General features: G+C 48.0%; 1 protein-coding gene across 21 annotated transcripts in view; it reads left to right on the plus strand.

Annotated features, from left to right (window-relative positions):
* The window catches only part of PRRC2B (proline rich coiled-coil 2B), a gene marked incomplete at its 3' end in the record, with an annotated part of 64,340 nt that overhangs the window by 29,701 nt on the left and 7,496 nt on the right, over positions 1-27,143 (plus strand). For 6 of the 21 annotated variants that reach the window (XM_083721289.1, XM_083721273.1, XM_083721272.1 and 3 more), the window contains exons 12-29: positions 568-880; positions 1,175-1,365; positions 2,172-2,373; positions 3,502-3,727; positions 5,099-7,291; positions 9,292-9,479; positions 11,042-11,187; positions 12,325-12,466; positions 13,447-13,529; positions 13,816-14,007; positions 14,279-14,473; positions 15,678-15,764; positions 16,226-16,330; positions 17,572-17,764; positions 22,804-22,896; positions 23,002-23,099; positions 24,343-24,470; positions 25,395-25,635. In XM_083721289.1, the coding sequence (XP_083577415.1) occupies positions 568-880; positions 1,175-1,365; positions 2,172-2,373; positions 3,502-3,727; positions 5,099-7,291; positions 9,292-9,479; positions 11,042-11,187; positions 12,325-12,466; positions 13,447-13,529; positions 13,816-14,007; positions 14,279-14,473; positions 15,678-15,764; positions 16,226-16,330; positions 17,572-17,764; positions 22,804-22,896; positions 23,002-23,099; positions 24,343-24,470; positions 25,395-25,635 (5,016 nt within the window). Of the gene's footprint in view, positions 1-567; positions 881-1,174; positions 1,366-2,171; positions 2,374-3,501; positions 3,728-5,098; positions 7,292-9,291; positions 9,480-11,041; positions 11,188-12,324; positions 12,467-13,446; positions 13,530-13,815; positions 14,008-14,278; positions 14,474-15,677; positions 15,765-16,225; positions 16,642-16,741; positions 17,765-22,803; positions 22,897-23,001; positions 23,100-24,342; positions 24,471-25,394; positions 25,636-27,143 lie in introns of those variants that run through there. The other 15 variants (XM_083721281.1, XM_083721276.1, XM_083721285.1 and 12 more) reach the window with 7 other exon arrangements.

The following is a 27,143-nucleotide window of genomic DNA, read 5'->3' on the forward strand; positions in this document are numbered from 1 at the left end:
TTCTTCTGCTTTGCAATCCTACTTCGCACAGCTGTTTTCACCTTCACCCCACATCCATGTCTCCTCCCACTCCCTTTTTTGCAACTCTCCCCCCCCCCACAAACCACCTTCATAGTGACCTACGTCTTCCTCCTCCAACACTTTGCAATTACCGAGCACGCTTTTCGTCTTCTGCCTCCTTATGAAGCCACCTGCCTTCTGTTCCAGAGCCCCTTTTGCATTTCCGCATTCCCTCCCTCCCTGCCATGCTATGCAGCTTGTCTTTTCTTTTGCTCCCCTATCTCACCCTGACTTCGTGCAAATTCAGGCACTACAGATTCTCCAGTGGGGGTTGTGGGACACAGCCTTTCATTTTTATGTATGTAGGGAGGTACAAAAACGTGGTAGATAGCTGGACAAATAAACATAAGAAAAGGGAGCACATTTCCCATCTTTGCAGATTTCTCCTGCTTGGTGTGGAGATGTTGGTACATATTTTCCCTCTCCTTGGTGCGAGTGCCTTTGAACTGTGGTTCACCACTGTAAGGACCTTCTTACTCTTCACCCCCCCCCCACCTCCTGTGCTAGAAACCTTCACTGGGGGGCCTCCGGCAGCAGTCTTCTGAGGACAAGGAGGAGAAGCTCCCCCTGCGGCAGAAGTTTGTCCACTCTGAGATGTCCGAGGCCGTTGAGCGGGCCCGGAGGCGGCGGGAGGAGGAGGAGCGGCGAGCGCGGGAAGAGCGTCTGGCCGCTTGTGCTGCCAAGCTGAAGGAGCTGGATCAGAAGTGCAAGCTGGCACAGAAAGCTGGAGATGGCCACAAGCACGTGGAGAACGAAGAGTCCAGGCCCGCCACCTTGGAGATGGCCAGCCCGCCGGAGAACAGCCATGCTGTCCGGAGAGGTAGGGCTGCACTGGCTGGATTCATTGGAGGCCATAGGAACTATCATACACTGAAGCAGACCATGGGTCCCTCTGGCTTAGTATTACCTACACTGGTTGGCATCAGCTCTCCAGGGTTTGAGAAAGAGAATGTTCCCCAGCCCTACCAAGAGATGCCAGGAATTGAACCAAGGGCCCTCTGTGTGCAAAACAGATGCCCTGCTTTTGGGGGCGAGGGGAGGGCATTTGGGCCAACCGAGAGGTGCTTCGCCTGGAGCATCTTTCTTAAGAAGACTTTTGTCTCTCTCTCCTCAGCAAACCCTGAGTTTCATACCCAGGAAACCTCTTCCCCTCCTGCTTACCTGGAGGAGGAAACTCTGGCCACGTCGGCAGCACACCGAAGCAGCAGTGAGGAGGAGCTCCGAGAAGCCGTGTCCCCCGCACAGGAATTCAGCAAGTACCCGAAACTGCTTCCCCCACGGTTCCAACGGCAGCAGCAACAGCATGTAAGGACCTCCACTGCGCCAAACACGCTGTTCATCTTGGAGGGGTGTGTCTATGCGCCATGGAGAACTCTCTTTCATGTTATGTTGGCCACAGCCGCACTGTATATTTTAAGCATTGTGGTACCTCTTCACCAGTCATGGCCTCCCCCAAATAATCCTGTGGCTGGCTAAGGGGTGCTGACAGTTGTTAGGAGACCACCTCCCTGTTCCTCTCCCAGAAGGGAGTAGGGTTATCCTAACAACTCTCACAACCCTTAAGAGTTACGGCTTCACCCAGAGAATGCCGGGAACTGTAGTTTAATGGTGCTGAGAGTTGTTAGGAGCACCCCTGCTCCTCCTCACAGAACTACCACTCCCAGAGTTCCCTGGGAAGAGGGACTTATTGTTAAACCACTCTGGGAACTGTAGCTCTGGAATAAGTTCTAACAACAAACTACAGTTCCTTGAGGGAAGCCGTGAAGGTTTAAAGTGCTTGGAAGTATGGGTGGATTATTAAACTACTCTGGCACCTTCTGCATGCAAAGCCCTGACCATCGCCTAAAAATAAGAGTAAGATTTCAGTCCTCATAGAGCCAGACCATTGGTCCATCTAGGTCAGTATTGTCAACACTGACTGGCAGTGCCTCTGCAGGATTTCAGGCAAGGAGAATTTCCACCAACTGGAGATGTCATTGGGGGTTGAACCTGATTTAACCCAGAGGCATAGAATTATGGGAATAGGGAGTCCAACAACGTGGTTTCTATTCAGGGGCTATGCAGGCACCTGCACTCCATGCTCATTTAGTTTTTCCCCCCTCCCTCTTAAGGACCAGCTGTACAAAATGCAGAGTTGGCCGCAGTCCCAGGTCTATCCTCCCTCCTCCCACCCTCAGCGGACCTTCTATCCACCACATCCACAGATGCTGGGCTTCGACCCCCGTTGGATGATGATGCCTTCCTACATGGACCCTCGCATGGTCCAGGGGCACCCCCCGGTGGATTTCTACCCCTCAGCCCTTCATCCTTCAGGTAATGTTTTCTTAAAAGGAAGAAAACACCAGTGCTTAGTTAAATTCCATCAAATCATAGTTTGTGCTAACCAGGAGTTAGAATGCAACCATGGTTTAGCTTTCAAAGAGGCAAACCATGGTTTAGAGCTGATTGCCTGCTTTCATTTTCCTCTTGCTCTCTGTACACCCCGTTTTCTGTATCTCTTTGTAAGCCATGGTGATGAGCTGATAATCCATGTGAGCAAAGACTGGTCCACTGATGTCATTGTAAGGGTCAGGTGATTGACAGGTAGGCAGCCCCACCCACATGTCAAACCGGACCCTGCCGGATATTGTGCGGGGGGGGGGGGGAGGAGAGATAAGGTTTAAGCCTTCCAGCTAAATCCAGTTCCCCACTAAAGACTTAGAGGTAAGGGTCATTGAGAAATGTTTAATGTTTTGTAAAACACAGGGTCCAATAGAACAGAACCCAGGAAGTTTCTAGATCTCTAATGTATGTTCCACAAAGTATATGGAAACAAATAAAAACATTTCCAGAGATCATCCCAAAGACACATCTAGTCTGGCATCGTGTTCTCACAGTGGCCAACCAGAGGCCCCAAAGGGAAGCCCACAAGCGGGAATGGGAGAGCAACCTGTAATTCCCAGCAGTTCCCAGTATTCAGGGGCACACTGCTTCTGACACTGGTTGTAGCAGGTAGCCATCGTGGCTAGTAGCCATCAATAGCCTTATCTTTCAGATATTTGTCTAATCTTCTTTTAAAGCCATCCAAACTAGTGGCTGTCACTGCTCTAATAGTTTTTGGTTTGATTTGTTCATTTGTTTTCCAAATTGCAGTTAATTATTCAAAGGTTACTAGCCTTCATACCTTCCCCAGGGAAAGAGTTAGAGGGCACCTCGGGACTGGGGATTACATCAGGGGTGAGATGAGCACAGGATTCTACCTTAGACTGTCAGACCATTCATGCACGTAGCTCACTGACCAACAGTCACTCTCAGACATTTGGGGGAGGAATTTGCATCTGTCTCTCCAAGCCCTTCAAACAGAAGCTGGGGCCTCCTGGGTGCCTCTACCTCAGAACCCAGTTTGGGCTCCCAAGCTTCCCATTGCCTCCTCTCCTTATCTCTCCCTCTGTCCCAAAACAGGGGCCATGAAGCCGGCAGTCCAGCAGGATTCTCTGACCAATAGCAGCTGCCTGTCGAAGGAGCAGAACAGCCAGTCCTCCATTCAGCAGGAGAGGAAGGCTGTGTCTGGGGAGACCCCTCCACCAGTGTGGGGTCAGGAGAGCTACACTTCCTCTCAGAGCAAAGGCTGCCCCATTTCCCGCCCGAAACAGACCGAAGGCATGGCCAGCGAAGGACTGCACGCCAGGTGAGGGGGAAACCTGCCCAGGTGCTCTCATCATGAGGACACTCAGGCCCCTGGCTTGGTATTGTTTGAATTGACCATGCAGCTGTTCTTCTGGGTTGCAGACCTCTCCTAGCCCTGCTTGGAGATGCCATTGAACTTTTGCATGTAAATTTCCGCCACTGAGTTACAGCCCTTCCCCTAAAACCTAGAATACTCCCTTATCCCGAGTCAGATCCATTGGTCCACCTAACTCAGTACTGTCTGCACTGATTAGCATGCTGGGGACTGAACCTGGGATTGTTTGTAAGTCATTGGCACGGTGGCAGTGCTCCTGTTGTAAACCACCTTGCTTGGATCAGGCCGCAACCTTCCCAAAGCAATGACATTCCAGACTTTTCAAACTGCCTGAGGAAAGGGAAACATTTTTATCCAGCATTGAGAAATTATGAGAAGGAGTCTGTAGGGACATTTATATTTTTGAATCCTGGATGATCCGGATTTCCACAATAATAAAAAACATGTTTTTTAATTAAAAAAATAAGCTCTTTCGCTAAATTGCCTCTGGATTTGAGTCCTCCACCACCTGCCTATGCTGCAGCACTCCCTTGCGCTATGCGCTCTGCCAGTAACTGGGCACTCCACTTTTGCAAAGTGCCCAGTGCCTAGAGGGCAAGAAGAAAAGCTAAAATTACAGCATATTAATGATAGAATTGTAGAGTTGGAATGGGGACTCCAAGTGTCATCTGGCCCAACCCCCTGAAATCATAAGCGTTCATTGCAGTGAGTGAGAGTGGCAGGTAATGGTCTGGGGAGCTTTCCAATATTAAATCTGGACCAACTGCGGATGCAAGTCCACAGCACTTTGCTTTTGCTGAAACAGAACTCTAGCAAAAGCCAGCATCCTGTTCTTACAGTGGCTAACCAGATGCTCCAACTGATACTTGGAGGCAGAACATAGCCCTCATGGCTAGTAGCCATTGATTGCCTTCTCTTTTATGAGCTTGTCGGAGCCTCTTTTAAAACCATCCAAGTTAGTGGCCACCGCTGCATCTTGGATGCAGAGAGAGAGAGATGGAGGAGGAATATGAATATTGGAAGGCTAAGAATCTAAGGAAAGCCCTGCTGCATCAGATGAAAGGCCCACCTAGTCCAACATCCTTCTCACAGCTGGCCAACCAGGTGCTCTCATGGGAAGCCCACCAGCAGGACCTGAGCCCACTAGTGATTCCAGGGGAAATGGTGTATCCTCTCCAGCAGGGGAGGTGGTACATAGCCGTCGTGGCTAGTAGCCACTGATAGCCATATCCTCCATGAACCTGTCTAATTGTCTTTTAAAGCCATCGCAAGTTGTTGACTGATTTATTTTTTGTGGGCGACGTTTTCCTTTTTCAGGAACAACAGCTCCTACTCATCGCAGAGCACCAGCATCAACCCTGCACGTGACCTGTTTGAGGAGTCCAGAGAAGATTACTTAAACATCTTCGACAAGAAGCCCCAGGCCAATTTTGACAGCTGCGTCGGCTCCTCCCAAAGGCTGAGCCAAGACCGTCTCTTCCCACATCAAGAGTGTGCCCCTTCCGTTAGCACTGCCGACCCTCACCACACCAACCTGAGGAGCTCCTCCTTGGAAGCCGGCTTGGCCCACAGTGATAAGAAGCCAGAGTACAACGGCTGGGATACCGGCCACTATCAGAAATCCTCGGATGGGACAGCTTCTGCAAATGAAGAGGCCTGCCGAGATGAGCAGTCCTTTGGCGCTGAGGCATGGAAGAAAGACGGACCTGCCAGCAAGCAGGCAACTGCCAAGCCAGGGTGGGCTTCTGAGAGCCGAAATGCCAGCAGCCAGCAGCAACAGCAGCAGCAGCAGCAACAACAGCAGCAGCAGCACCAGGAGCAGACGGGGAGGGCTCGAAGATCTGGCCCGATTAAGAAGCCAGTCCTGAAGGCTCTCAAAGTCGAAGAGAAGGAGAAAGAGCTGGAAAAGGTGAAAGCGGATGGGGAAGAGTCCGCCCCTCCCCCACCAAAGGAGAAGGCCCCGGTTCACAAGGCGCAGGAGGAGGAGGAGGAGGATGACCATGATTCTGCTGCCTTGCTCCAGTCTGCCCGCTTCCACTTGCTGGACGAGAAGTACCCCTCTCGGACAGTGGTCCAAGAAGCCGAGAAACCATGCGAGGAGGAGAAGGAGGAGGAGGGTGAAGAGCAGGAAGAGGAGGAAGAGGAGGAGGAGGAGAAAAACGGGAAAGTCTGGGAGGCCAAGCCTCAGTCGAGGGAGTCCAGCGACTTGCCCCCCACCAAAAGAAACAACTGGATATTTATTGATGAGGAACAAGCCTTTGGCGGAAGGGGACAGGGACGTGGTCGTGGCTTCCGGGAGTTCACCTTCCGAGGCCGTGGCAATGCTGTGGGCTGTGGCAGTGGCAACATCAGTAGCCGGGGTGCCTACAGCAGCAACAGCACTGGCGTCTGCAGTGCTCAGCGAAGCAGCAGAGGGCGGCCCCTGAGGGAATTCAACCAGCCAGAAGAGTTCCCACGAGGGAAGCTCAGGCGCAGGATTGCCAGTGAGACCCACAGCGAAGGTTCAGAGTACGAGGAGCTGCCCAAGCGCCGCCGCCAGCGGGGCTCTGAAAACAGCAATGAGGGCTCCCTTGCGGAAAGGGAGGAGAGCGACCTCAAGAAGGGAGACTTCCGCGACTCCTGGCGGTCCAACAAGATCTATTCGGATGACCAAGGCACCCTAGATGCCAGAGCGAAGGCCCCACGAGCTTTCGGGCGCTCGCTACCCCCGAGACTTAGCAATTCCGGGTATGGGCGAAGAGGCTTTGCTTCCAAGGAGCCTTCCCAGTGGCAGGGCCGGAACGGGGGGAACACGTGGCAGGAGTACGGCCACGGCACGCCTTTGGACACCTTTGGGGCCAGGCGCCTGTCTGAGAGGGACTATAGCCAAGACTCATATAAGCAACCAGATTCCTTCACCCGGCGAGCCAATGAGGAGGATCCATTAGACAAGAGGCACTACTTCCAGGAGGATTACGGGGGTGATCCCGAGAATGCTGAGAATCGTCCTTTCCGCCGCCGGCGCCCACCTCGTCAGGACAAGCCTCCCCGGTTCAGGCGCTTGAGGCAGGAGCGCGAGTCCATGGGGCACTGGAACCCGGAAGACAGCGGAACCAACCTCCTAGCTTGCCAGTGGCCAGGGAGAGCCAAGCTGACCATGATGGATCGGGGTGGTGCCGCTACCAGGAGGTCTCCCGAGCTGCCCTACCAGAACTCCTCTGACCATGCCAATGAGGAGTGGGAGACGGCCTCTGAGAGCAGCGACTTCAGCGAGAGGCGGGAGAGGCGCGGTGGCAGTGCCATCTCAGAGGGCGAAGCCCAGCTGGACGGCAATCTCTCCAGCAGCGGCATGGGGGAGAAGAGGGAGCTGGCCAAGAGAAGTTTCTCCAGCCAGAGACCCTTAGTGGATCGGCAGAGCCGGAAAGCTGATTCGACTGGGTTTGGGGAGAAAGCTGTGAAAGCTGGTGGGAATGGAGCAGCCTCCTGCTACGAAAGCCAGCAGATGAATGGGGCACAGATAAAAACAAAAAGGTAAGCCTCACAGCTTTAATGTCCTCCCACTCCCAAAGTAATGGCTGTAGTTGTGCAATCAGATCTTCTGCTTAATAAACAAAGATTTTGCTTTATTCGTTTTGTAAAATTGATGCGGTGGGCCTTCCACTTACTGGACGGTTCAGTTCTGAGAGTCCCTTGTGCAAAGCCAAAATTGCGCTCCCCAGAACTGCCCCTTCCCCATCCCCACAAGGCAGGACTGCTTAGCAGAGACTGGGAAAGTCGCATGAGGGCTTTGGGAGCTCCTGTGACCTTATACACCCTGGGAAGTGACATGCTGGGCTTTGGGAAGGTGGCACAAGGGATGTCGCCAGAACTCTTGCACTGCCTTTCCAAAGTTTGAGAAGTGAGGAAAACACACTGGGTGGGGAAATAAATAAATGGAGAGCGGGAATGGTGGGTTTCCCCCTACCTGTTCAATTATTATTCCTCCACCTGCACAAAGCTGCTATTGTATAAGTTTACTGTACACCACCCAGTTGTAGAAAAAACACACTCAAAGTGGTTCACGAAAAAGACAAAACTATAAATTTATCAATAAGAGAATTAATAATAGTTTGAGACTATTGAGCCTATTCTGGGCTGCATCAATAGGAGTATAGCATCTAGATCAAGGGAAGTAATAGTGCCACTGTATTCTGCTCTGGTCAGACCTCACCTGGAGTACTGTGTCCAGTTCTGGGCACCACAGTTCAAGAAGGACACTGACAAACTGGAACGTGTCCAGAGGAGGGCAACCAAAATGGTCAAAGGCCTGGAAACGATGCCTTATGAGGAACGGCTAAGGGAGCTGGGCATGTTTAGCCTGGAGAAGAGGAGGTTAAGGGGTGATATGATAGCCATGTTCAAATATATAAAAGGATGTCACATAGAGGAGGGAGAAAGGTTGTTTTCTGCTGCTCCAGAGAAGCGGACACGGAGCAATGGATCCAAACTACAAGAAAGAAGATTCCACCTAAACATTAGGAAGAACTTCCTGACAGTAATTGCTGTTCGACAGTGGAATTTGCTGCCAAGGAGTGTGGTGGAGTCTCCTTCTTTGGAGGTCTTTAAGCAGAGGCTTGACAACCATATGTCAGGAGTGCTCCGATGGTGTTTCCTGCTTGGCAGGGGGACTTGATGGCCCTTGTGGTCTCTTCCAACTCTATGATTCTATGATAGGCTCAAAACAGATTAAAGCCCACTCCAGGTTTCTAAACATCTGGATTGGATTGTCTAAATTATAATGTTTTTAGCAGGTGCCCAAAAGAGTACAGTGAAGGCGCCTGCTTGCTATCTATAAGCAGGGAGTTCCAGTGTGTAGGTGCTGCCACAGTAGAATATTTATTTCTTACAAATGGAGAATGGATATTACATGGTACCTATAATGGTGGCAGTGGTGGGCTTGTGTAGCATAAGCTGACTTTGCATGTAAGGATGTGCCCGGATTGCTGCACTGCACTTAAATTCAACTTCTTTGCTTGTCACATTGTGGGCAAAAGCCATGGCTCAGTGGTAGAGCACCTGCTTTGCATGTAGAAGATCCCAGGTTCAGTCTCCGGCATAATCTCCAGGTAGGACTGGGAATGCCCCCTGTCTCAAACCAAAGAGTCACTGCCAGTCATCTTTTGCAGCCCAAGAGCCACATTCCCTGTTGAGTAATCTTCCGAGGGCCACATGCCAGTGATGGGTGGAGCCTGAGGCACAAACAGAGCAACCAAGAAAAAAGCTTTTACCTTTCTGTTTTCTGCACATACTTGTGCACACACTTCTCTTACCTATCCTCCATCCAGACAAGGACACAGTCCAGCCAGGCTAAAAAAATACTTAGGATGTGAAGCAGGATCAGTGAGGCCCGGCATGAGGGGGTGTGGCTTGGCAAGTTCCAAGAGCCAGAAAGAGAGGCCTGGAGGGTCGCATTCAGGCCCCCAGGCAAGAGGTTTTCCCATCCTTGCATGAAACATTCCCTGAAGCCGGTGCTCTTTCGCTTTCTCTTCTAGATCTCCCGACGACAGTGGGGGGCTTGACCCCAGCAGTCCTGAGAGCAGCCATTCCGTTTACGGCTCCCATGCTAACCTGAACAGCACCGAAGGGCTGGGAAAGAATCCAGAGAGGGAGCCCAAGTCTGGAACCCAGCAGATGGGAGAGAAGGGAGAGGCCATTTCTCAGTTTGAGCTGAGCTACGGAAGTAAGTCCTGTTCACTTAATCCAATAGAGCAGCCTTTCTCAACCTGTGGGTCCGCAGATGTTGTTGGACTACAACTCCCATCATCCCTAGCTAACAAGGCCAGAGCTCAGGGATGATGGGTGTTGTAGTCCAACAACATCTGGGGACCCACAGGTTGAGAACTGCTGCAATAGAGGATGAGCTTTTGATACACAGTTTGGGGAATCGTTTGTCTGCATTCTGTGCATTTGGACACATCTTCAGGTGATTGTTCCAAACCACCTGAAGGTGTCTATGGAGAGAAGATGCAGTGGTTTCTGATTTGTCAAAGATTCAGAGAAGTGCATAATCTGATAGACAGCTCTGTTCCTGTCTGGAGGATATAAATCCAGGACCAGTGCATTAGATCAGTTCACTTCAAGATGTGGACCAAATGAATTATCTCTCCATGCCTAGAAATGGTTGGGTGAGTCATGGCACAGGGCCTTTTCTGTAGGTGTGCCCTTCCTCAGGAAGTTTGTTTGGCTTGCTGTCATGTAGCCCTTAAATGAATGGTCGATACAGTCATACCTCTTGTTAAGTTTGCTTCAGGTTAAATCTTTTCAGATTGTGTCCCGCGGCGACCTGGAAGTACCGGAAAGTGTTACTTCCGGGTTTTGCCGCATGCGCAGATGCTCAAAATGACATTACACGCATGCGCAGAAGTGGCGACGCATAGACGTGGGTTGCGTTCTGCTCATGTTGCGAATGGGGCTCCGGAACGGATCCCGTTCGCAACTAGAGGTACCACTGTATGTAGTTGTGCAAGGGTTTGGGATTGTTTTAACATTAACCCTGCTGCTGCAATTGGTTTGCTGCTGCTTTGGTCCCCCCCCCCCCCAAAAAAATGTGTGGTATTGTGGTTTTTGTGGCAATGTGTTTTCATCTTATATTGCAAGCCATCTTGGCTCCTGCAGCTTAAAGGCAGGTTGTGAAGCTTCTTCTAAAGAGAGACATCCTGGAATGGCTGTCCAGACCAGGATGAGTGGTAGGAGGAGTTCAAAGAATTGGTGTCCAATGATCCTGGGATGGGACCAAGTGAGCTGGGTTGGGCCACATCTGGACCCGGAGAGGATATCAGAATGAGGTCCCACCCAGATGCTTCCTGGTGCTTCTATCTTGTCCCCTTTGTCACCGCAGCCTTCCAGTCACTCTTGCCAGCAAGTCTGTCTGCTGGGGAAGCACCTGAAGATGCTTTGGGCTTCAAGCCAGCACTGCCTCCTGTCTGGACACAAAGGCATGAGCACCAGCAAAAACAGCTCAGACCCAGCCCTCTTGGAGGAGTGTCCATTTGCTTGCCCAGTCTAAATATACTTATTGCTTGCCACTTTAGAGCAGGAGCCCTTTGGGGGGTGGATGTTGATGGTTAGAACAACAGCAGAGCTTGGTCTGCCTTGCCGTATACCTGCTGCGCTTTGAACCTTAAAGGTTTTGAGCATTGAAGGTTTTGGATGAAACCACAGCCCCAATGTCAAGTTCTTAGTCTAGTGAGAACCAGAGCAAAGTTGGAAATAAGCTGAAGTTGTCTTTAAACTGACTCTCAGATGGTATCATGGACGGACGGCTTTCCGGCCCTGCTGAAGAGACGGAAGTCGGACCAATTGGGAGCGAAGGCTTCATCGAAGTCCTGACAAAGAAGCAGCGGAGGTTGCTGGAGGAGGAGCGACGGAAAAAAGAGCAAGCAGCTCAGGTGAGCACCTGGGGGCAGGAGTGCCCCCTGGACCTAGGTATACATTTTTAGCACACCCACACATGCCACATGTAAAGGCAGCTGTCTTAACAAACCAAGGTTTGGGTTTCATATCCTGGCATTTTACATTCTAAACCAGGGGTGTGTGGGAACAACTTTTGCCTTCCAGGCATTTTGCAGAACTACAGCTCTCATCAGCTCCAGCAAGTGTGGCCAGTGGCCAAGGGTGATGGGAAGTGCAGCTCAGCAACATCTGGAGGGCCAAAGGTTCCCTTCATCTGTTGTAAACCAAACTCTTTTGGGGGCCAGTAGGCACATTTGGAATTGTGAGAGAGTTCCATGGGCACTAGGAACAAAGTGTCTGGAACAATGTGTCTAATCCTGCCATACAATGAAATGAGGGCATATTAAAGAGAGGACGGGGTTTCCCAGTTCATGAGAGGCTGCACTGGTGCAGAGAGGAACTGAGGAGGAAGAGCAAACAGCCTCTGGTTGTACACTGCGGACATTTGAGGGAGTAGTTACTGAGACCTTTCTCAGGTGCCATAGGAGGTACTTACTGGTAGGCACTCTGGGTCCTTTGGGCACTTCATTGGCAACTCATTTTCTAAACCATCAGAAATGACAGGCAAGGACAACTTTGCCGCCACCACCAATCTTGGAGCAAAAGCTGGACAAAGCTGATCCTGTTCTTTCCCAGGCAAATCCCCATCCCAACCTGGAGACTTTATAGGAAAAAAGGGACAACTGTGTGTGGTCCTCCGGGGTGTTCCATGCAGCCCTTCCAAGGTCCTGCTGCCACTTTTACAGTGGGTGTTGTTGCCAAATCTGTGCCGGGCTCCTGTCTTGCCTGAAGATTGTGCTGCAGATTTGAGTTCTCTGATGCCACTACTTGCCAGTGTTCTAACAGATCTAGCCCACCACTTTTTCTTGCTTCCTGCCCCATGATGATGCTGTTGCAGATTAGGGTCTCTGCACAACTGCCTCTCTTCACCACCCCCTTGAGTTGGAAGAAAGAGGTTCACACTTTGGCCAGACAAAAAACAATGTTTCCTTGAGATTCTGTCTCTGGGTCAAAGCCTTCCAGTGTTTCCCAGGAGTCCTGATGCCCTTGGGCTTCCCTCGTTTTTCCCACAGGCTCCAGCCAAGGGCCGCGTCCTTCAGTCTCGTATCCCACCTCGCTTTGCCAAGAAACAGAGCAGCATGTGCCTTGAGCAAGGAGATGTTTCGGTTTCGGGAAACAGCCTGGGCACAGAGATCTGGGAGACCAACAGTCCAGGTGAGTCAGGTGTGTCTGGGTCAGGGTGGGGTGGGGGCCACATTCTCTTCCTGGATATGCCAGTAGTTGGCATGGTCAGATGCAAAGGTGTGGGTGGAGCAGTGAATGCAAAATTTGCTTTTGTACAGTAGGCCAGTTTGTACACATGCACACGCTCTCTCTCTCTCTCTCTCTCTCTCTCACACACGCACGCACGCACGCACGCACACCCTCCCTCTGGGCCAGATAGAGAAGGCTGCATTTGGCCCCAGACCTGAGATTCACCAACCCTGTCTGGAGGCACTTGTGAGTTACTCCATTTCCAGCAAACTCTGTAAACAACACTACCCTCTCTAGATTTTCTGGAAATGCATCAGATCCCAGGCAATCTCTGAAATGGAGCAGGGTAGGGAGAGAGAAATGGGGATGGTAGAAAGAGACAGAAAGGGGTGGTTCTCACTTTTGGCTGTGAGCCTGCCAAACACTAGTATACCCAGCGCCTGGCAGATTACTGCTAAGGGAATGCAGCCACCCCTTCATCTATGAACGGAACTCAAAAGAAAACTCCTCAAAACATAAGATGGAGGTAGGGCCATAGCTCAGTGGTAGAGCATCTGCTTTCCACGCAGAAGGTCCCAGGTTCTGTCTCCCATGGCATCTCCAGGTAGGGATGAAAGAAAGCCCTGCTTGAAATCCTGCAGAGATGCTCGTAGTCAGTGTAGGCAGCACTGAACCAGATGGACCAACAGTCTGAATCGATATAAGCCAGCTTCTTACGTTCCCATGCACAAAAGGTATCAGGTAAAACCAAATCCAAACTGCTGAAGCCCATCCGTGCCATACAATTAAAAGCCAGAGGATAGCATTTCCCCTTACTATTTCAGTTTTATTCTGCTTCCCCAACATGCATGTTTGGGAAAAGGCGACTTATGTAACATGAGAAGCAGCCTGGGAGGCCTCTCTCAAGCATCTTAACTCCCATTTATCTGCTCTTGCCACAGCACTCTCCGTTCAGTCACCTGGCACGGATTCCTGGAGCAAACCTGTCAATGCCTTTACCAGTAACGAATCCAGCTCCACCGAGGTAAGTGCACCCAAGCCTCTCCTCTGTAAAGAGTGGAAGGGAGGGCGGGTGTCCAGTCCTGCCATCCAATGAAATGTAGGTGTGTAAGCAGGTGGGAATGCCTAGTGTAATAGAGGCTGAGCTGGTGTGGTCAGGAATTGAGCATGAAGAGCAACTGCTGTTGTACACTGTGGATATGGTGACGACTTTGACAAAGAGGCATTAATTTTGGCGGTGGCCTCACGTTTCTTAGGACTTGTAGCGGTATTGCTGGGAGGGGTTTTAACACTTTCCACGCTTTGCGCAGCAGGGATTTAAAGGCAGCCAGGGGGATAGTGGCATTGACCTGAGCGCTGAGTCGCGGGAATCCTCCGCCACTTCTTCCCAGCGCAGCTCTCCATATGGCACTCTCAAGCCTGAAGAGATGAGTGGAGGTGGCCTGGTGGACCCCAAAAGTGACTGCCAGAAAGAGCAAGCGCCAAAGCAGTCAGATAAAAAGGTAACCTAGCTTAACTGCCACTGGCACCAGATGTGCTGTCTAGCATCTGGATCCAGCTGCTGGAAGTCAAGGGTGGTCTGGTTTTGTCAGGCACGTTCTGGAAACCGGGCTCGATAGGGCTGGAAGTCTTCTAGCTCAGTGTTGTCAACATTGGTTGGCAGCGGCTCTCCTGGGTTTAAGGCAGGGGACATTCTGAGCCTGACCTGGAGATGCTGGGAGCTGAACTTCCTTACTCCCTTTAAATCAGAGCCTCTCTTGTTTCCCTGCTTAGGATTCAGAGCAAAGCCTGGGTCAGAGTAAGGACCACAAGCCGGGCCCAATTGGCAATGAGCGCTCCCTGAAAAACCGGAAAGGCTCTGAAGGAGCGGAACGCCTTGAAGGCAGCGTCCCCCCAGTCAATGGGGTGGAGATCCACGTGGATTCGGTCCTTCCTGTGCCTCCCATTGAATTTGGAGTAAACCCTAAAGTAAGGATTGCTTTTGCTGCTTCTTTTTCCGCCTGTTATGGTTTTGTGGGCTTAGGCCCCAAATAACTGAAGGACTGCCTTCATCCCTACCAACCTTCTTGGGTGTTAGCATCTTTTTGGGCAGGTGTGTGTGTGTGCTCTCTTAGGCCACAGTCATGACATGCATTTAAAGCAGTATGATGCCACTTTAAACAGTCATGGCTTCCACCAGAGGTGTAGCTTGTTAAGGGTGACCAGAATTGTTAGGATGCCCTATTCCCACCACAGAGCTGCCATTCCCAGGGTGGTTTAATAGTCAAATCCTCTTTCCAGGGAACTCTGTGAGTAGGGGTAGTTTGTGCATGAGATGAGGTGAAACCATTTGCCTCAAGCAGTGGATCCATCCCCCATTGTTGCGCCGCTGCCTACGCAGCTGCTCTGGGGCTTCCTGTGCCACTAACACAACAACAATGCCCTAACCACTGCCCCCTCTATATCCTCACTGCTGCTGCTGCATTGTGGCAGCAGTGTGGGTGTCGCCAGAGGTAAAGATACAATTCTGGTGATGGGGCTACTTACGGTAGTAGCGGGAGCAGAGTGGGGACCCAGAATTCAGGGGGAGGCATTAGGGCATTTTGCCTACAGTGGCAACAGGTCTCAGGCAGACCGTATCTGTAAGGTGAATAAGGCATCTCCTAACAACACTCAACAGACTACACATCCCAGGATTCTCTGGGGGAAGCCATGACAGCTTAAGTGGTATCCCAGTGCTTTAAATGTATATTGCAGGTGGGGCCTAAGTTTCAATACGGGCCCAAATCTCATTCTCACTCCCCCACCCCTTTCCCAGTGATAGGAGCTAATTTCCCTACTTCTTTCAACCCTTCATTTCTATGGGGAAAAGTTAAAGGAGGCACTGGAGGCTCTGCTAGGTTAGGGGGCTAACCCTGTCCCCTGTTAATCCTGACCATTAAAGTATCAAGCCAGCTGCCCCCTGTGTCATTCCTTCCCTGTCCTTCACATAGCCTCACCTTGGGGGTTTTGCATCTAGATTGGGCTGGGGAATCACAGCATTCCAGATGTCCCTGGACTACATTTCCAATTATCCCCTGATCCTTGGCCATGCTGCCTGGGAACCTGATGGGAGTTCAGCAACCATAAAAGGACTGTAAGTTCTGCACTAAAAAGTTGAGTACAGGGTTATGTAGAAATTGCCTCTTTGCAGGATTCGGACTTCAGCCTACCCCCTGGACCGGCCTCCAGTACCACAGCTAACTCAGTCACAAAGCTTCAGGACGCCCTGGCCAGCAATGTAAGTAGACCTGCCTTTGCATTCCTTCCTATTGGCTTCCAGTCTGCCTATCGACCTGCCCAGCTGGGAAGATCATCTGCTGATGCCCTTCTTCTGATCCTCCTCCTGCTGCCATTGGAGGTGGATGATGACGAAGGAGGAGTCTTTTTGAACTACAGTATCCTCCTTTTGGAACATCATCCCCAAAGAGGCCCTCCCAGCATCTATTTTGCAATCCTTTGGCACTAACTGAACCTCTTAATTATTCTCTCCAGTCCTTTAGTGATTGTAGAGCTCAAGTCTTATTTTTTTTAATTAGAGTCTCATGGGATTTTTTTGTTTTGTTTCTTTATGCTGATTGTATTTTATATCTCTAATGAAGCTTTTGTCAGCCCTGACTTCTTTCTTAAATAAGAAGATTGGTATGCAGTTTCTCCAGAATAAAAACAAACCCTGTTGTCTTTGTGTTTGTGTCTCTGCAGGCTGGGCTCACACAAACCCTCCCTGTGCTCCGAAGAGACCACCACCTTCCACGGTGCATCGGCCTGAATCCCATGTCTTTCCCCACGACTGACCTCACTCTTAAAGTAAACATTGGGTTTAACGGGAGTGGGGCAGTTAAGGGTACTTGCCTCAGGGGCAGCTTAGAAAGAAACAACAGCCTTTCACATCCAGCAAGGGCGGAGGATTTTTTTCTAAGCCTACGGACCTCGGGAGCACGTAGTTAAACTATGGATTTCACATCCCTTGAGAGATCTAGTGATGGTTCCCCACTTTAGATGGGTTTAAAACAGGGGTGGGGGAGAGAAGTTTATGAAGAAGAATTAGGCTGTCAGTAGTCAAAGTGGCAGTGTAGTTCGTCCAGTATTGGAGGTGAGGTCAGCTTCTGAGAGCCAGTGTGGTGTAGTGGTTAAGAGCGGTAGTCTCGTAATCTGGGGAACCAGGTTCGTGTCTCTGCTCCTCCACATGCAGCTGCTTCTTCTTCTTCTGAATACCAGTTGCAGGGGAAAGACCAGTGGGGCAAGTACAGTTGTGCTTGTGAGCTCCTCTGAGGCATCTGATTGGTCATTGTGGGATCTGGATGCTAGACATAATGGGTCTTGGCTCTGATCCATCAGGGCTCTTACCTACTTTTCCTTTGATCTATAAGGAAAGGTGTGTGTATTTTAATGAAAGTTGGAATTCAAGAAAGGGACTTGCAGTATTACTGTAAGGGAGGTGGTGTGGGCTTCAGCCCAGGAAGCTGCCTTATGTTGAGTTAGACCATTGGTCCGTCTACCTCAGCATTGTCTACACCAGTGATGGCTAAACTTGGCCCTCCAGCTGTTTTGGGACTACAATTTCCATCATCACTGACCACTGGTCCTGTTAGCCTAGGGATGTTGGGAGTTGTAGTCCAAAAACAGCCAGAGGGCCAAGTTTGACCATCACTGGTCTACACTGACTGGTGGCAGCTATTGGATCTTAAGCATGGTCTTCCTAAGCCATACCCCGGATCAATCGTAGTAATAGTGTTAATCTTACTCCTGAGTAGACCTGTTGGAACTGAGAGAAGTTACTATCTTAGGCCCATTCATTTCAGTGGATCTGAGTCAGAAACAACGCAGGATCTTCTGAATGCAGAGCACCTGCTGTTTCACGAAGCTTTCACATCTCATGAACAAGACCCCCCCCCATTCTTTTCCTAGTTGCAAACTCTGGCTATGGCTCCCTGGGGAACATTTTCTTTCTTGTTTTCAGAAGGGCTGTGGGGTTCAGTGGCTATGCACCCGCTTTGCACCTGAAATGTCTTGGGTTGTTCTCAGTCTTGTTCTCTCTGCCCTTGCAGATGGAATCAGCCCGCAAAGCTTGGGAAAACTCCCCCAGTCTCCCAGAACAGAGCTCGCCTGGGGGTGCTGGCTCCGGCATCCAACCTCCTGCCAGTGTTGGGGCTTCCAACGGTGTGAGCTACAGCTCATTTGGTGGCGTTTCTGTACCACCAATGCCTGTGGCATCCGTGGCACCGTCTGCTTCAATCCCAGGTACACTGTTTGCTCTCCTTCCTCTCTGTTTGCCTGCTGGTCCCCTGCTTTTCTTTCCCTTCTAGAGGTGAAATAAAATGGGCCGTTGTTGACGGTTGTACCAGGTGTGCTTACTAGTGACCTTAGCTTCTCACACAATGGTGCCCACATATCGACAGAGGGACCCCTCCTCTTGGTCATGAAATGGTGAGGGTGGTTAACTTTTCAAAGAAGAAAAGTACATGGAGCTGGGGAAAGAGTGATGCTGTTTCCCACTTCATCTTTCATCTCCGTTTGCTTCTCAAGGCTCAGATTAATTCTGTTGGTTATGACTTGTACCCCTTTATATAGCAAAGTGTGGTGGAGAGCTGGCATTGTGTGTGTTTTCCCAGAAAAGCAAGGCATTCTGGGAGATCCCTTCTTGCGTGCCCTCAGTCTCTGTGATGTTTTGCAATGGATCCTACTGAACCCTATGCTGTATGAGCAAAGGGCATTTGAAGAGATCCTGTGGCTGAGAGACTCGAATCTTGCCTGTCACTGGACCAGCTTGTTTCTGCTACTATGCTGGGGACTATTTTAGGCAGAATTCATCTTCTCTTGAAAGATTTTAATTCTAATAAGATTTTTCCACAATACAGTAAAATTACAGCTCTGAAAAATTAGAAAGAAGAAAACCAGGAGAAAAGAAAGGAACAATAGAAATAAAGAGAGGAAAGAGAAAAAGAGAGATAAAATAAGAAAGGAAAATAAAAGAAACATTAGCAAAAAAATAATAATACAGAAGAACTTCTGATTTTCCACCTGCTGTTTACATAATAGAATAAAATATGACTATTTAAAACTTTCAGTCCATGCAAACATCCATCTTCACTTTGCGCTAAATAGTATTTCTTTTAAGTTAAGGTGTCTCAGAATCATTTGTTTCCTTTTCCCATGAAAAGTCCAAGATATTTCCTAATTATTATTATTAATAATAATAATAAATGCTAACCATATTTTTTCTTTTAATTTTGCCTCTATTAATTCCCACCACAATTACTTCATATTGAATAACAATAATTTTTTTCATCCATTTCCATATTATAGACTCCACTGTGATCACACATGGGGCCAATATTCCACTTTTGTTCCTCATATATCCTCTTGTTCATGTCTAGATCCATATGTTCAGTTGCATTTCCTGTTGTATTCCATTTCTTGTTGTATTTATGGTGGTATCCCGATCTTCTCCTCAAGAGCCTTCCACTTAATTTGCTTCAAATCTTTTTCCAAAGGTAGTAGCATAGCTGTTATCACAACATTCTCTGAATTTGCTCCAAATTGTATGCAGAGTACTTTCTCTCAGCCAAAACTAAAAAAAATACCAGGACTGAAGTCCCAAAGCTTTCCCCCCTCTCCACTCCATCAACACAATATCCAAATAATTCTCCAAATCATTTGTGACTTTTATCTTTTACTTTTCCCCAAAATCCTTTTATGGAGGTCATTTCCTTTTCCACATGATTATCCATTTGATTATTTATTGATCCAGTTCTGCCAACTTTTTATCAATTTGTTCTGTGGCCCCTGCATACTTCTCATATCCATTTTCTACCTTATATTCCTCTAGCTTCTTTTTTCCTTCATCATCTGGCTCATTTCCTTCATCAAATATTGAGCTGATCATTGTTAATTGTTCAGCCATCAATTGGCTGAACAAAACCAACAATCACTGGTTGAGCCCTATTGAATGCTTTTAATGTTTCTGGTTCTTAATGGCCATTCAATCCACCTAAATATATCCTCCTGCAAAACTACAATCTTGGGCTTCTCTGACTGGTATCTCAAAACAAAATCATTTTCTCACAGCTAATGATAATTACTCTACTTCCATTTTCTTGAGTTCTTTAGTGCCAGGAGGGGGAAAAAAGATACCGGAATCTCTATAGTCTTGTTTTAATCTTACTTGTCCACCGCAGATCAAGCTTTCCACTTTGCTTTAGACACTTAAACAGTTAATTTCCTTTCAGTTTTTCCAGAAACAGAAGGTGGTATTCAAAGATTTTCAGATTGTAGATTTTCCCCAGCAGATGGAGGAGGGATCTCTCATTATACTTCCCTTGTCCCAAACATGTTTTAAAGGGTTTTGAAAAGAGGGTGCAATTCTGTTTTCAATTGAATGTGTAGAGTTTGGGGATGATGGTGTTCTCTGCCAGCCAGCTCCCATCTGAGCTGCAAGGCATAGAAAAACTGCTTTGATCCAGATGTCTTGAGGTTAACTTTCTTTGATCACTGTATCTCCAAAGTGATTAATAAAGCCAGACTATCTGTCTGGCTATTATCTATCACCAAGTAATTATCTTCTGTCAGCCAGAGCTAGCAGAATGATCTCTGAATCACCATGCCTCTCTCCCAGAAGCCAGGATTTTAATTTTATTAACTATCTATAGACATACCATACCTGAGCCATATCCGCCTAAGGAAGAGAGTGTCACCTAACTCAGTGTCTTTCTCTATCAGCCACACCCACTCTCCCCCAGAATTATTCTTTAAGAATTTGCTTTGATTCAGTTGCCTTGAATCAGTAGCCATTTACTAGGGATGCTTATTCAGAGCTTAAAATGACTGTTTACTTGCATTCACATGATGCATGAGCTTCATTTGCATTTTAAAAAACAAAACAAAAAGACCTGAGTTAATGAAATGGGAAGTTGGGTTCTTAGTGTCAGTATATATAGTATGCAGTGTTGAGTTGATGCATTAGTCTAAACTCTACTTTTTCCAAATATTTTTATTGAGGTTTTTTTTTTTTTAAGAGATTAGTTGTCACAATTGTCAATAAAGAAATAAAGAATGCAGCTATGTGATTTATCAGGTTGAAAATAAAACATATGTGTGGTCTATAATTACTAAGAGTTCCATGTTCAGATACATAGTTAGATAGACAGATCTAGAGATACAGTGGTACCTCAGGTTACAGACACTTCAGGTTACAGACTCCGCTAATCCAGAAATAGTACCTCGGGTTAAGAACTTTGCTTCAGGATGAGAACAGAAATGGCACAGCAGCAGCGGGAGGCCCCATTAGCTAAAGTGGTGTCTCAGGTTAAGAACTGTTTCAGGTTAAGAACGGACCTCCGGAACGAATTAAGTATGTAACCAGAGGTACCACTGTATAAAAAGTAACCTTGAACTCAATCCAAACACTCATAGAGACTTGCAAAACCTGTTCCAATGTTGTCATTTGATGCCCCAGTGCCCTTGGTAGCATGAGGCACTGGTTTACTAGCTTGAGCTGGTTTGCTTCCTGCAGCCTTTCCTAGACAGGGATGACCTAGTCACAGTGATCTATGCTCCAATAACCTTCTGGTTGGATTACTGTAATGCAATCTTTGTGCGTCTGCTGTTGAAGACAAGATGGAAGGTGCAGGGAGTGCAGGATTTGATTCAACCACATGAATTCATATCACATCACTTTTGAAAAAAACAGCACTGGCAGCCCTCTTCGCTTTTTATCCCAGTGCATGATGCTGTTGTTTACCTATTAACATTGTATGTGTCTTGGAACCCAAATACCTGAAATAGCATCTCTTCAAAATACGCCTGCCCTGTCTTAAGATGGTCAGTTGAGTAGCCTTAAGGTGTCTTAATGTTGTCTGTTTTCTAAGTACCTTCCCTTGGGGAAGTGTGTTATGTCACTGCAAAGGAAACAGCCATTTCTGTGGTGGCGCCCTCAAGTTTAGCGTGTCTCTCCAATGAGATACGACTGGTTACAATATTTATTTTAAATTATTATTTCCCTAGGCATTTTAAATTAATGTTACTTACTCTGCTTTATAGTTTTAAAAGTTTTTAGCTGCCTCTTATTTTGTTACCGTATTTTGTTTTGTTTTGTTTATTACATTTATATCCCACATTTCCTCCAGCGGGCTCCTCTTCATTTTATCCTTGCAACTACCCTGTGAGGTAGGTTAAGCTGAGAGGCAATGGCTGGTCGAAGGTCACCCTGTGAGCTTCATGGCTGAGTAGGGGATTTGAACTCTGGTCTCCCATGTCCAAGACACTAACCACTACACCACACTAGATGTTTGGGTATTAACAGATGTCCATGTTTTGCCTTATGTTATCCCCTTCCCCTACTATTTCCAACCCATCTGGTTGTGGGTTGTTTCTATTTCAATAAGATGTAAACAGATTTTGTACTGGTCATATATATGTATTGGTCATATCTATATCTATATCCTTTTATCATATATATGTTCAAATAGAATACTTCAGGTTGTATTCAATACTAGTCCTCCTCAGACCAGACCCATTGAAATTAACAGACCTAAAATAGCCTCCTTCTGCACTGTACATTTACATCACTATTTATACCACTTTGAACTGTCAACGGCTTTCCCTAAGGAATGCTGGGAATTGTAGTTTGTTATTAGGAGACCCCTGTTCCTTTCTCACAGTTGCAATTCCCAGAGTGGTTAAACAGTCAGTCCCTCTTCTCAGGGAACTCTGGGAATTGTAGCTTTAGGAGGGGAATAGGGGTGTTCTTACAACTCTCAGCACCCTTAACAAACCACAGTTTGAGGGTTCTTTGGGGAAACCGTAACTTATCAAAGTGGTATCTTAATGCTTTAAATGTACTGAGCAGATGGGGCCTCCGTTAGTCATTTCCATTAATTTCAGTGAGCCTGCTTTGAGCAAGACCACTAGTAGGATACAACCCATTCCAATTACGTCGTGATTTCTAGTAATACTTTGCTATGGGTTGTGTGCTACTTGGAACAGGTCCATTGAAATCAATAAGACTAAATGGGTTATGTCCATTCATTTCAGTGGGTCTGCCATGAGTAGGACCGGCATCAGATTTGCAACCCTTTGAGATCCGTAATGTGGGAATGTGTCTGGTGAAAGGAAATGCTATTTGCTTGTATTCCCTGAAAGCTTTTTATCCAGTCATATGAAGGGCAGTCTAGGAATACTCAAAACAGGTGGGAAAGAGAGGACAGGCGTGTGTGCCCTTTTCGTAGGTCACTTTCCCCTTTCTTTTCCTGCCCCATTAACCTGCCTCCCTTTGCATTTAGGACCGTTATGGCAAAGGAGTGCAGAAGTAGGATTCTGGAGTTCAGTATGGGGTGGGACCCCTGTATCTTTGATGGCCGGGTGGAAGGGAGATGGTGAGCAGAAACGCCTTCTTCTACCCACTTCCCCGCCTCTCTGGAGTGAATGGGATTAACTGTTTGTCATTTCCCTCCCTCTCTCTGAAAAAAATATGATTCTAGGTAACCACATCCCACCCCTGTATCTAGATGGACACGTCTTTGCCAGCCAGCCACGTCTCGTCCCCCAGACAATACCCCAACAGCAGAGCTACCAGCAGGCAAGTCAACTGGGTCTGTGCAGATATGTTATCCAGGAAGGTTGTTAATATTTTATTTATTATGACTGGGCCTGTGCATATGTATTATTAAGGGAAGCTGTTCTTATTGCTGCGTTTGTGCAAATGTGTTATCAAGGAGTGTTATTATCTTCATAATCATCACCATCTAAGGCATTGGTCTTTGACTGGTGGGTTGAGATCCACCACTGGGCTGTTGTCCTTTCTGTGGTAGGTCATGGCAGCAGCACCACGGCTGAACAAATATATAGGGGCAGGAGATTAAGAAACAGGTCCTCAGATACATTTTTGGGTTAAAGGTGGATCCTGGACCTGGAAAAGTTGATGGCTGATTCTAATGAGTTTTAACCAATGTAGGACTGAGTTAAATCCTCTTAGCGGTATATGTGTTTCCACTGGCAAAAATGTTTTGCACCAGTGGTGGAACATTGCTGTGCAAGAGAATGCATCCAAGCAGGCTGCTGGTGACTTAGTTGCACAAAACATTGCACAGCCTGTTCCCTGGCAAGTTTCTGCTGTTGCAGCTCTTGTGTTGGATTCCTCCTCTGCTTAACATTAAAGCTCGCCCGTCCACTGGCAGACAGAGAGTGTTGCATACGGCCCTGGATTTTTACCCTGCCCTTCCTCCAAAATGAGTCCAGAACAGCAAGACAAGGTGCAAAAACAAAAAGGAATAAAAACCTTTGACAATCTTGCATGATGACAGAGCTGCCAGGCAGATTTGGGGGCTCGTCTCAAAACACTGAGATGGTGCTGGTGAACGTTGATAGCTACAGCAGCAGCCTCCCCTACCATCTGCCTAAAAGTGAAGAAGTAGATATACCTCTTTTTAGACTTTTGCAGAATTCTATGTGGGATTGGCAGTGCTCGCATGTGAAAGTTGGCATTTATCAGACTTAGAGTGTTAGCTCTGCTGCATGCACCTAGCTGTAGCTCATTCTTTGCCTGTTGTTGCCAAAATCAGAGAGTTTTGAGTGCTTTTGAATAATTCCAACTGCCTGCCAAGAGGCATGAAGCCATGAATGCCATCACCTGATGGGTATTTGCCAGTAAATAATAGAGAGGAGGGAACCCAAAGATGGAGAGGGATATGAAGTCAAGAGCAGCAGGTTTTCATGGAGGCAGAAATGGTAGTCTGCGCCACAAGATGCTTCCCTTCCCTTTTGGTCCAGGAAGCTTGCTGCCTTGATCTCACCTTCCTGTTGTTTTTTCATACTCTTTGTAGGCTGCAGCTGCTCAGCAGATCCCCCTCTCTCTTCACACGTCCTTGCAAGCCCAGGCTCAACTCAGTCTGAGAGGTGGCCTTCCTGTTTCACAGTCCCAGGAGATCTATAGCTCAATCCAGCCCTTCAGGTAATGGGATCCCAAGCAAGTCCCTCCTTCCTCCCCCTCTCTCCCTCTCCACCCCAGTCGGCTAGGGCTCAATCGACTTCTTCAGAGAATGAAATGCTGCTTCTGGGGGGGACCCCCCCACACCCCTGTTTCACATAAGCAAGGGAAATTAGCAGTAGGTTTTCTTAGTAGTGGAAGCAGAATGGAAATTATATAAATGTTTGATGATTGATTGTTTGGACCCACTGAAATGAGTGGGTCACGACTTAATTTCAGTAGGTCTACTCCAGGTGGGACTAGCATTGACTACAACCCTACATCTGGGGTCCCCAGACTGGTACCCTTAAACTACTACCCGCTTGGCCCCTCTGCTCTGATCAACAAATGTTTTAAAAAAAACATTTGTTTGGGGTTTTTTATGGGGGGGACAGGCATTCCCTGCTTTTTTGGTCTCTATTATTTATTTTGAGTGTGTAGATAGGATGCTTGTTTATGTTGGTGGTGGTTGTGTGTGTGTGTGTGTGTGTGTGTGTGTGTGTGAGAGAGAGAGAGAGAGAGAGAGAGAGAGAGAGAAGGTTCTTAGTTACCTGTTTTCCCTTCTGTGAAATGTTGTGGTCCCCACAACAGTTTCTCAGATACACAAAAGGGCCCTGAGGCCCAAGAAGGCTGGGCAAAACACAATTAAATGAATTTGCACAGGATACGGAATTCTCCTCTTGGCACAGGACTTTATAGAGTTGTAAAATATACTGTGTACATAACCTGGAACATAGAAGTTGGATATGAATAGCAGAGACCCAGAGCTGGCAGCCAACATTCCTAAATCCTACCTCAATGTCTCACTCAGACGTGGCCAAAACAGTACCACCTATGCACGAAAGGAAGGTATCAGCAAACTCAAGGCAAACACTGAGGTTTGTGCACATCTGCCTTGCATCCTTTTAGGTCTCAGGTCTACATGCATCCCAGCCTCTCCCAACCCAACACCGTGGTCCTGACTGGGGGCACTGCCCTGAAGCCTCCATATTCCGCCTTCCCAGGCATGCAGCCTTTGGAAATGGTGAAAACTCAATCCGGATCCCCTTATCAGCCAGTTAACGGGAGCCAGACCCTGGTGTATGAAGGCCAGATCAACCAGGCTCCCGGTATGGGAGCCTCACAGATGATGGAATCGCAGCTTACACAGGTCAGGGCTCTGCTTCTGTCATGAGGCTGGTGCTCAGTGTGCGTATCATTCTGTCTCTTCCCAACCCCCCCACTCCTGTGCTTGCATTGATAAGGAGTTGCTAGCTTCCTGCCTGGAAAAAATATTTGCCAAAATGTGGCTTGAGACATGAAGCTTGCCTTTGCGCATGTCTAAAAAGATAGAGTAGACAGGTGCTGATATTCTTCTGTTTGCACCAGAGGGGTTTCATGGACACAGATGGTTTTCAAAAGTTGCTTAGTTTGCTGTTTTAGAACTGGCACAGAAGTATAGAGGTGGGGTTGGGGAGCATCTCCAGTTTTGTGTGTGTGTGGTTCTTTGTACATGCAGGTCCCGCTACCAGAACACTTGCTCTCTGAAATCTTAGTTATCCAGACACAAAGAATTAACACCCAAAGCTCACAACACAAATGGCTGATTTAGTTAGCCAAATGGCTGGTCGGCAGCAGCAGTTTCGAGCAGAAAGGGAGGGAGATCAGACAAATCCCATTTTTGTTTGGCTTTTGCAGCAGCTTCAGGCAAAAAGTATGGAGGGGAGAAAGCATGTACTAGAAAGGTTCCCATAGGAAATAATGGAAATCATCAGCTCACCTAATGAACAATTTCCTGGGAACACATTATGTTTGGAAAGCAGGACCTGTGTGTATAATAGTAGTCTACATTCCAGTCATGTGGAAGTGTGTGTGTGTGCATGTGGAGGGTCCTTCTGCCACCCCCACTGCCATCCAACATAACCCCCACTGCCATCCAGCATAATCGAGGACACATTCCAGTCAAACAAAAGAACTGCAGCAACAGGACTGGTGACCTGGGGAGGGAGCCAAGAGCCAGATGGGGAGGCTGCAGTTAGCCCCTGAGCCTGAGGCTTCGCCACCCCTGTATAGACGTGGTTGCTTTTATCTGAACACCCCAGTTTTCCCTGTGTGAGTTGTTCAGACGTCAGATTACTTCCAGCGTCTCTGAGCTATGCTTCTCTTACCTTTTAAAATTGGAATATATGAGGAGTGAATTGATCCAGCTGCAACAGCAAGCATGTTTTTAATGTGGCTCTTCAAGACGCTCGTTGCTTTCAGGAAACGAACCGTAACAGGTTTGGGAAGGCCCCTTTGAAAGGCCATCTGGCATTGAAGCACTTAAGATAATTTGGCGGAAAGTTGGTGCGCCGCTTAATCCTTTTATAGCAAACAGAAGACTTCAGGATGAGATACTCTTGTAGACACGGTTGGAGGAAACTGAGAGGCAGATGGGGAGGGAAGGTTTTATCCCTGCAGAATCCTTTCACCACTACAAAGCATCTTTTTTTGTGAAAAGTATTAAATATCAGCAAACATTACCGTTGGCTGGAGGAAGGAATTAGTGGTTGGGCATTCTGTATATGCTCTCCCCTCATTTCTTCCTCATGTGCGGCTGGGAAGGCGGATAAACCATGGTTTAATTTCACTTTCCTGGCTCATCATTGCGTATGATCCAGGAAACATGGTTCAAACCAG

The sequence above is a fragment of the Podarcis gaigeae genome, assembly GCF_964106915.1.
Source record: "Podarcis gaigeae genome assembly, chromosome: Z".
In the NCBI taxonomy this organism is placed as follows: Eukaryota; Metazoa; Chordata; class Lepidosauria; order Squamata; family Lacertidae; genus Podarcis; species Podarcis gaigeae.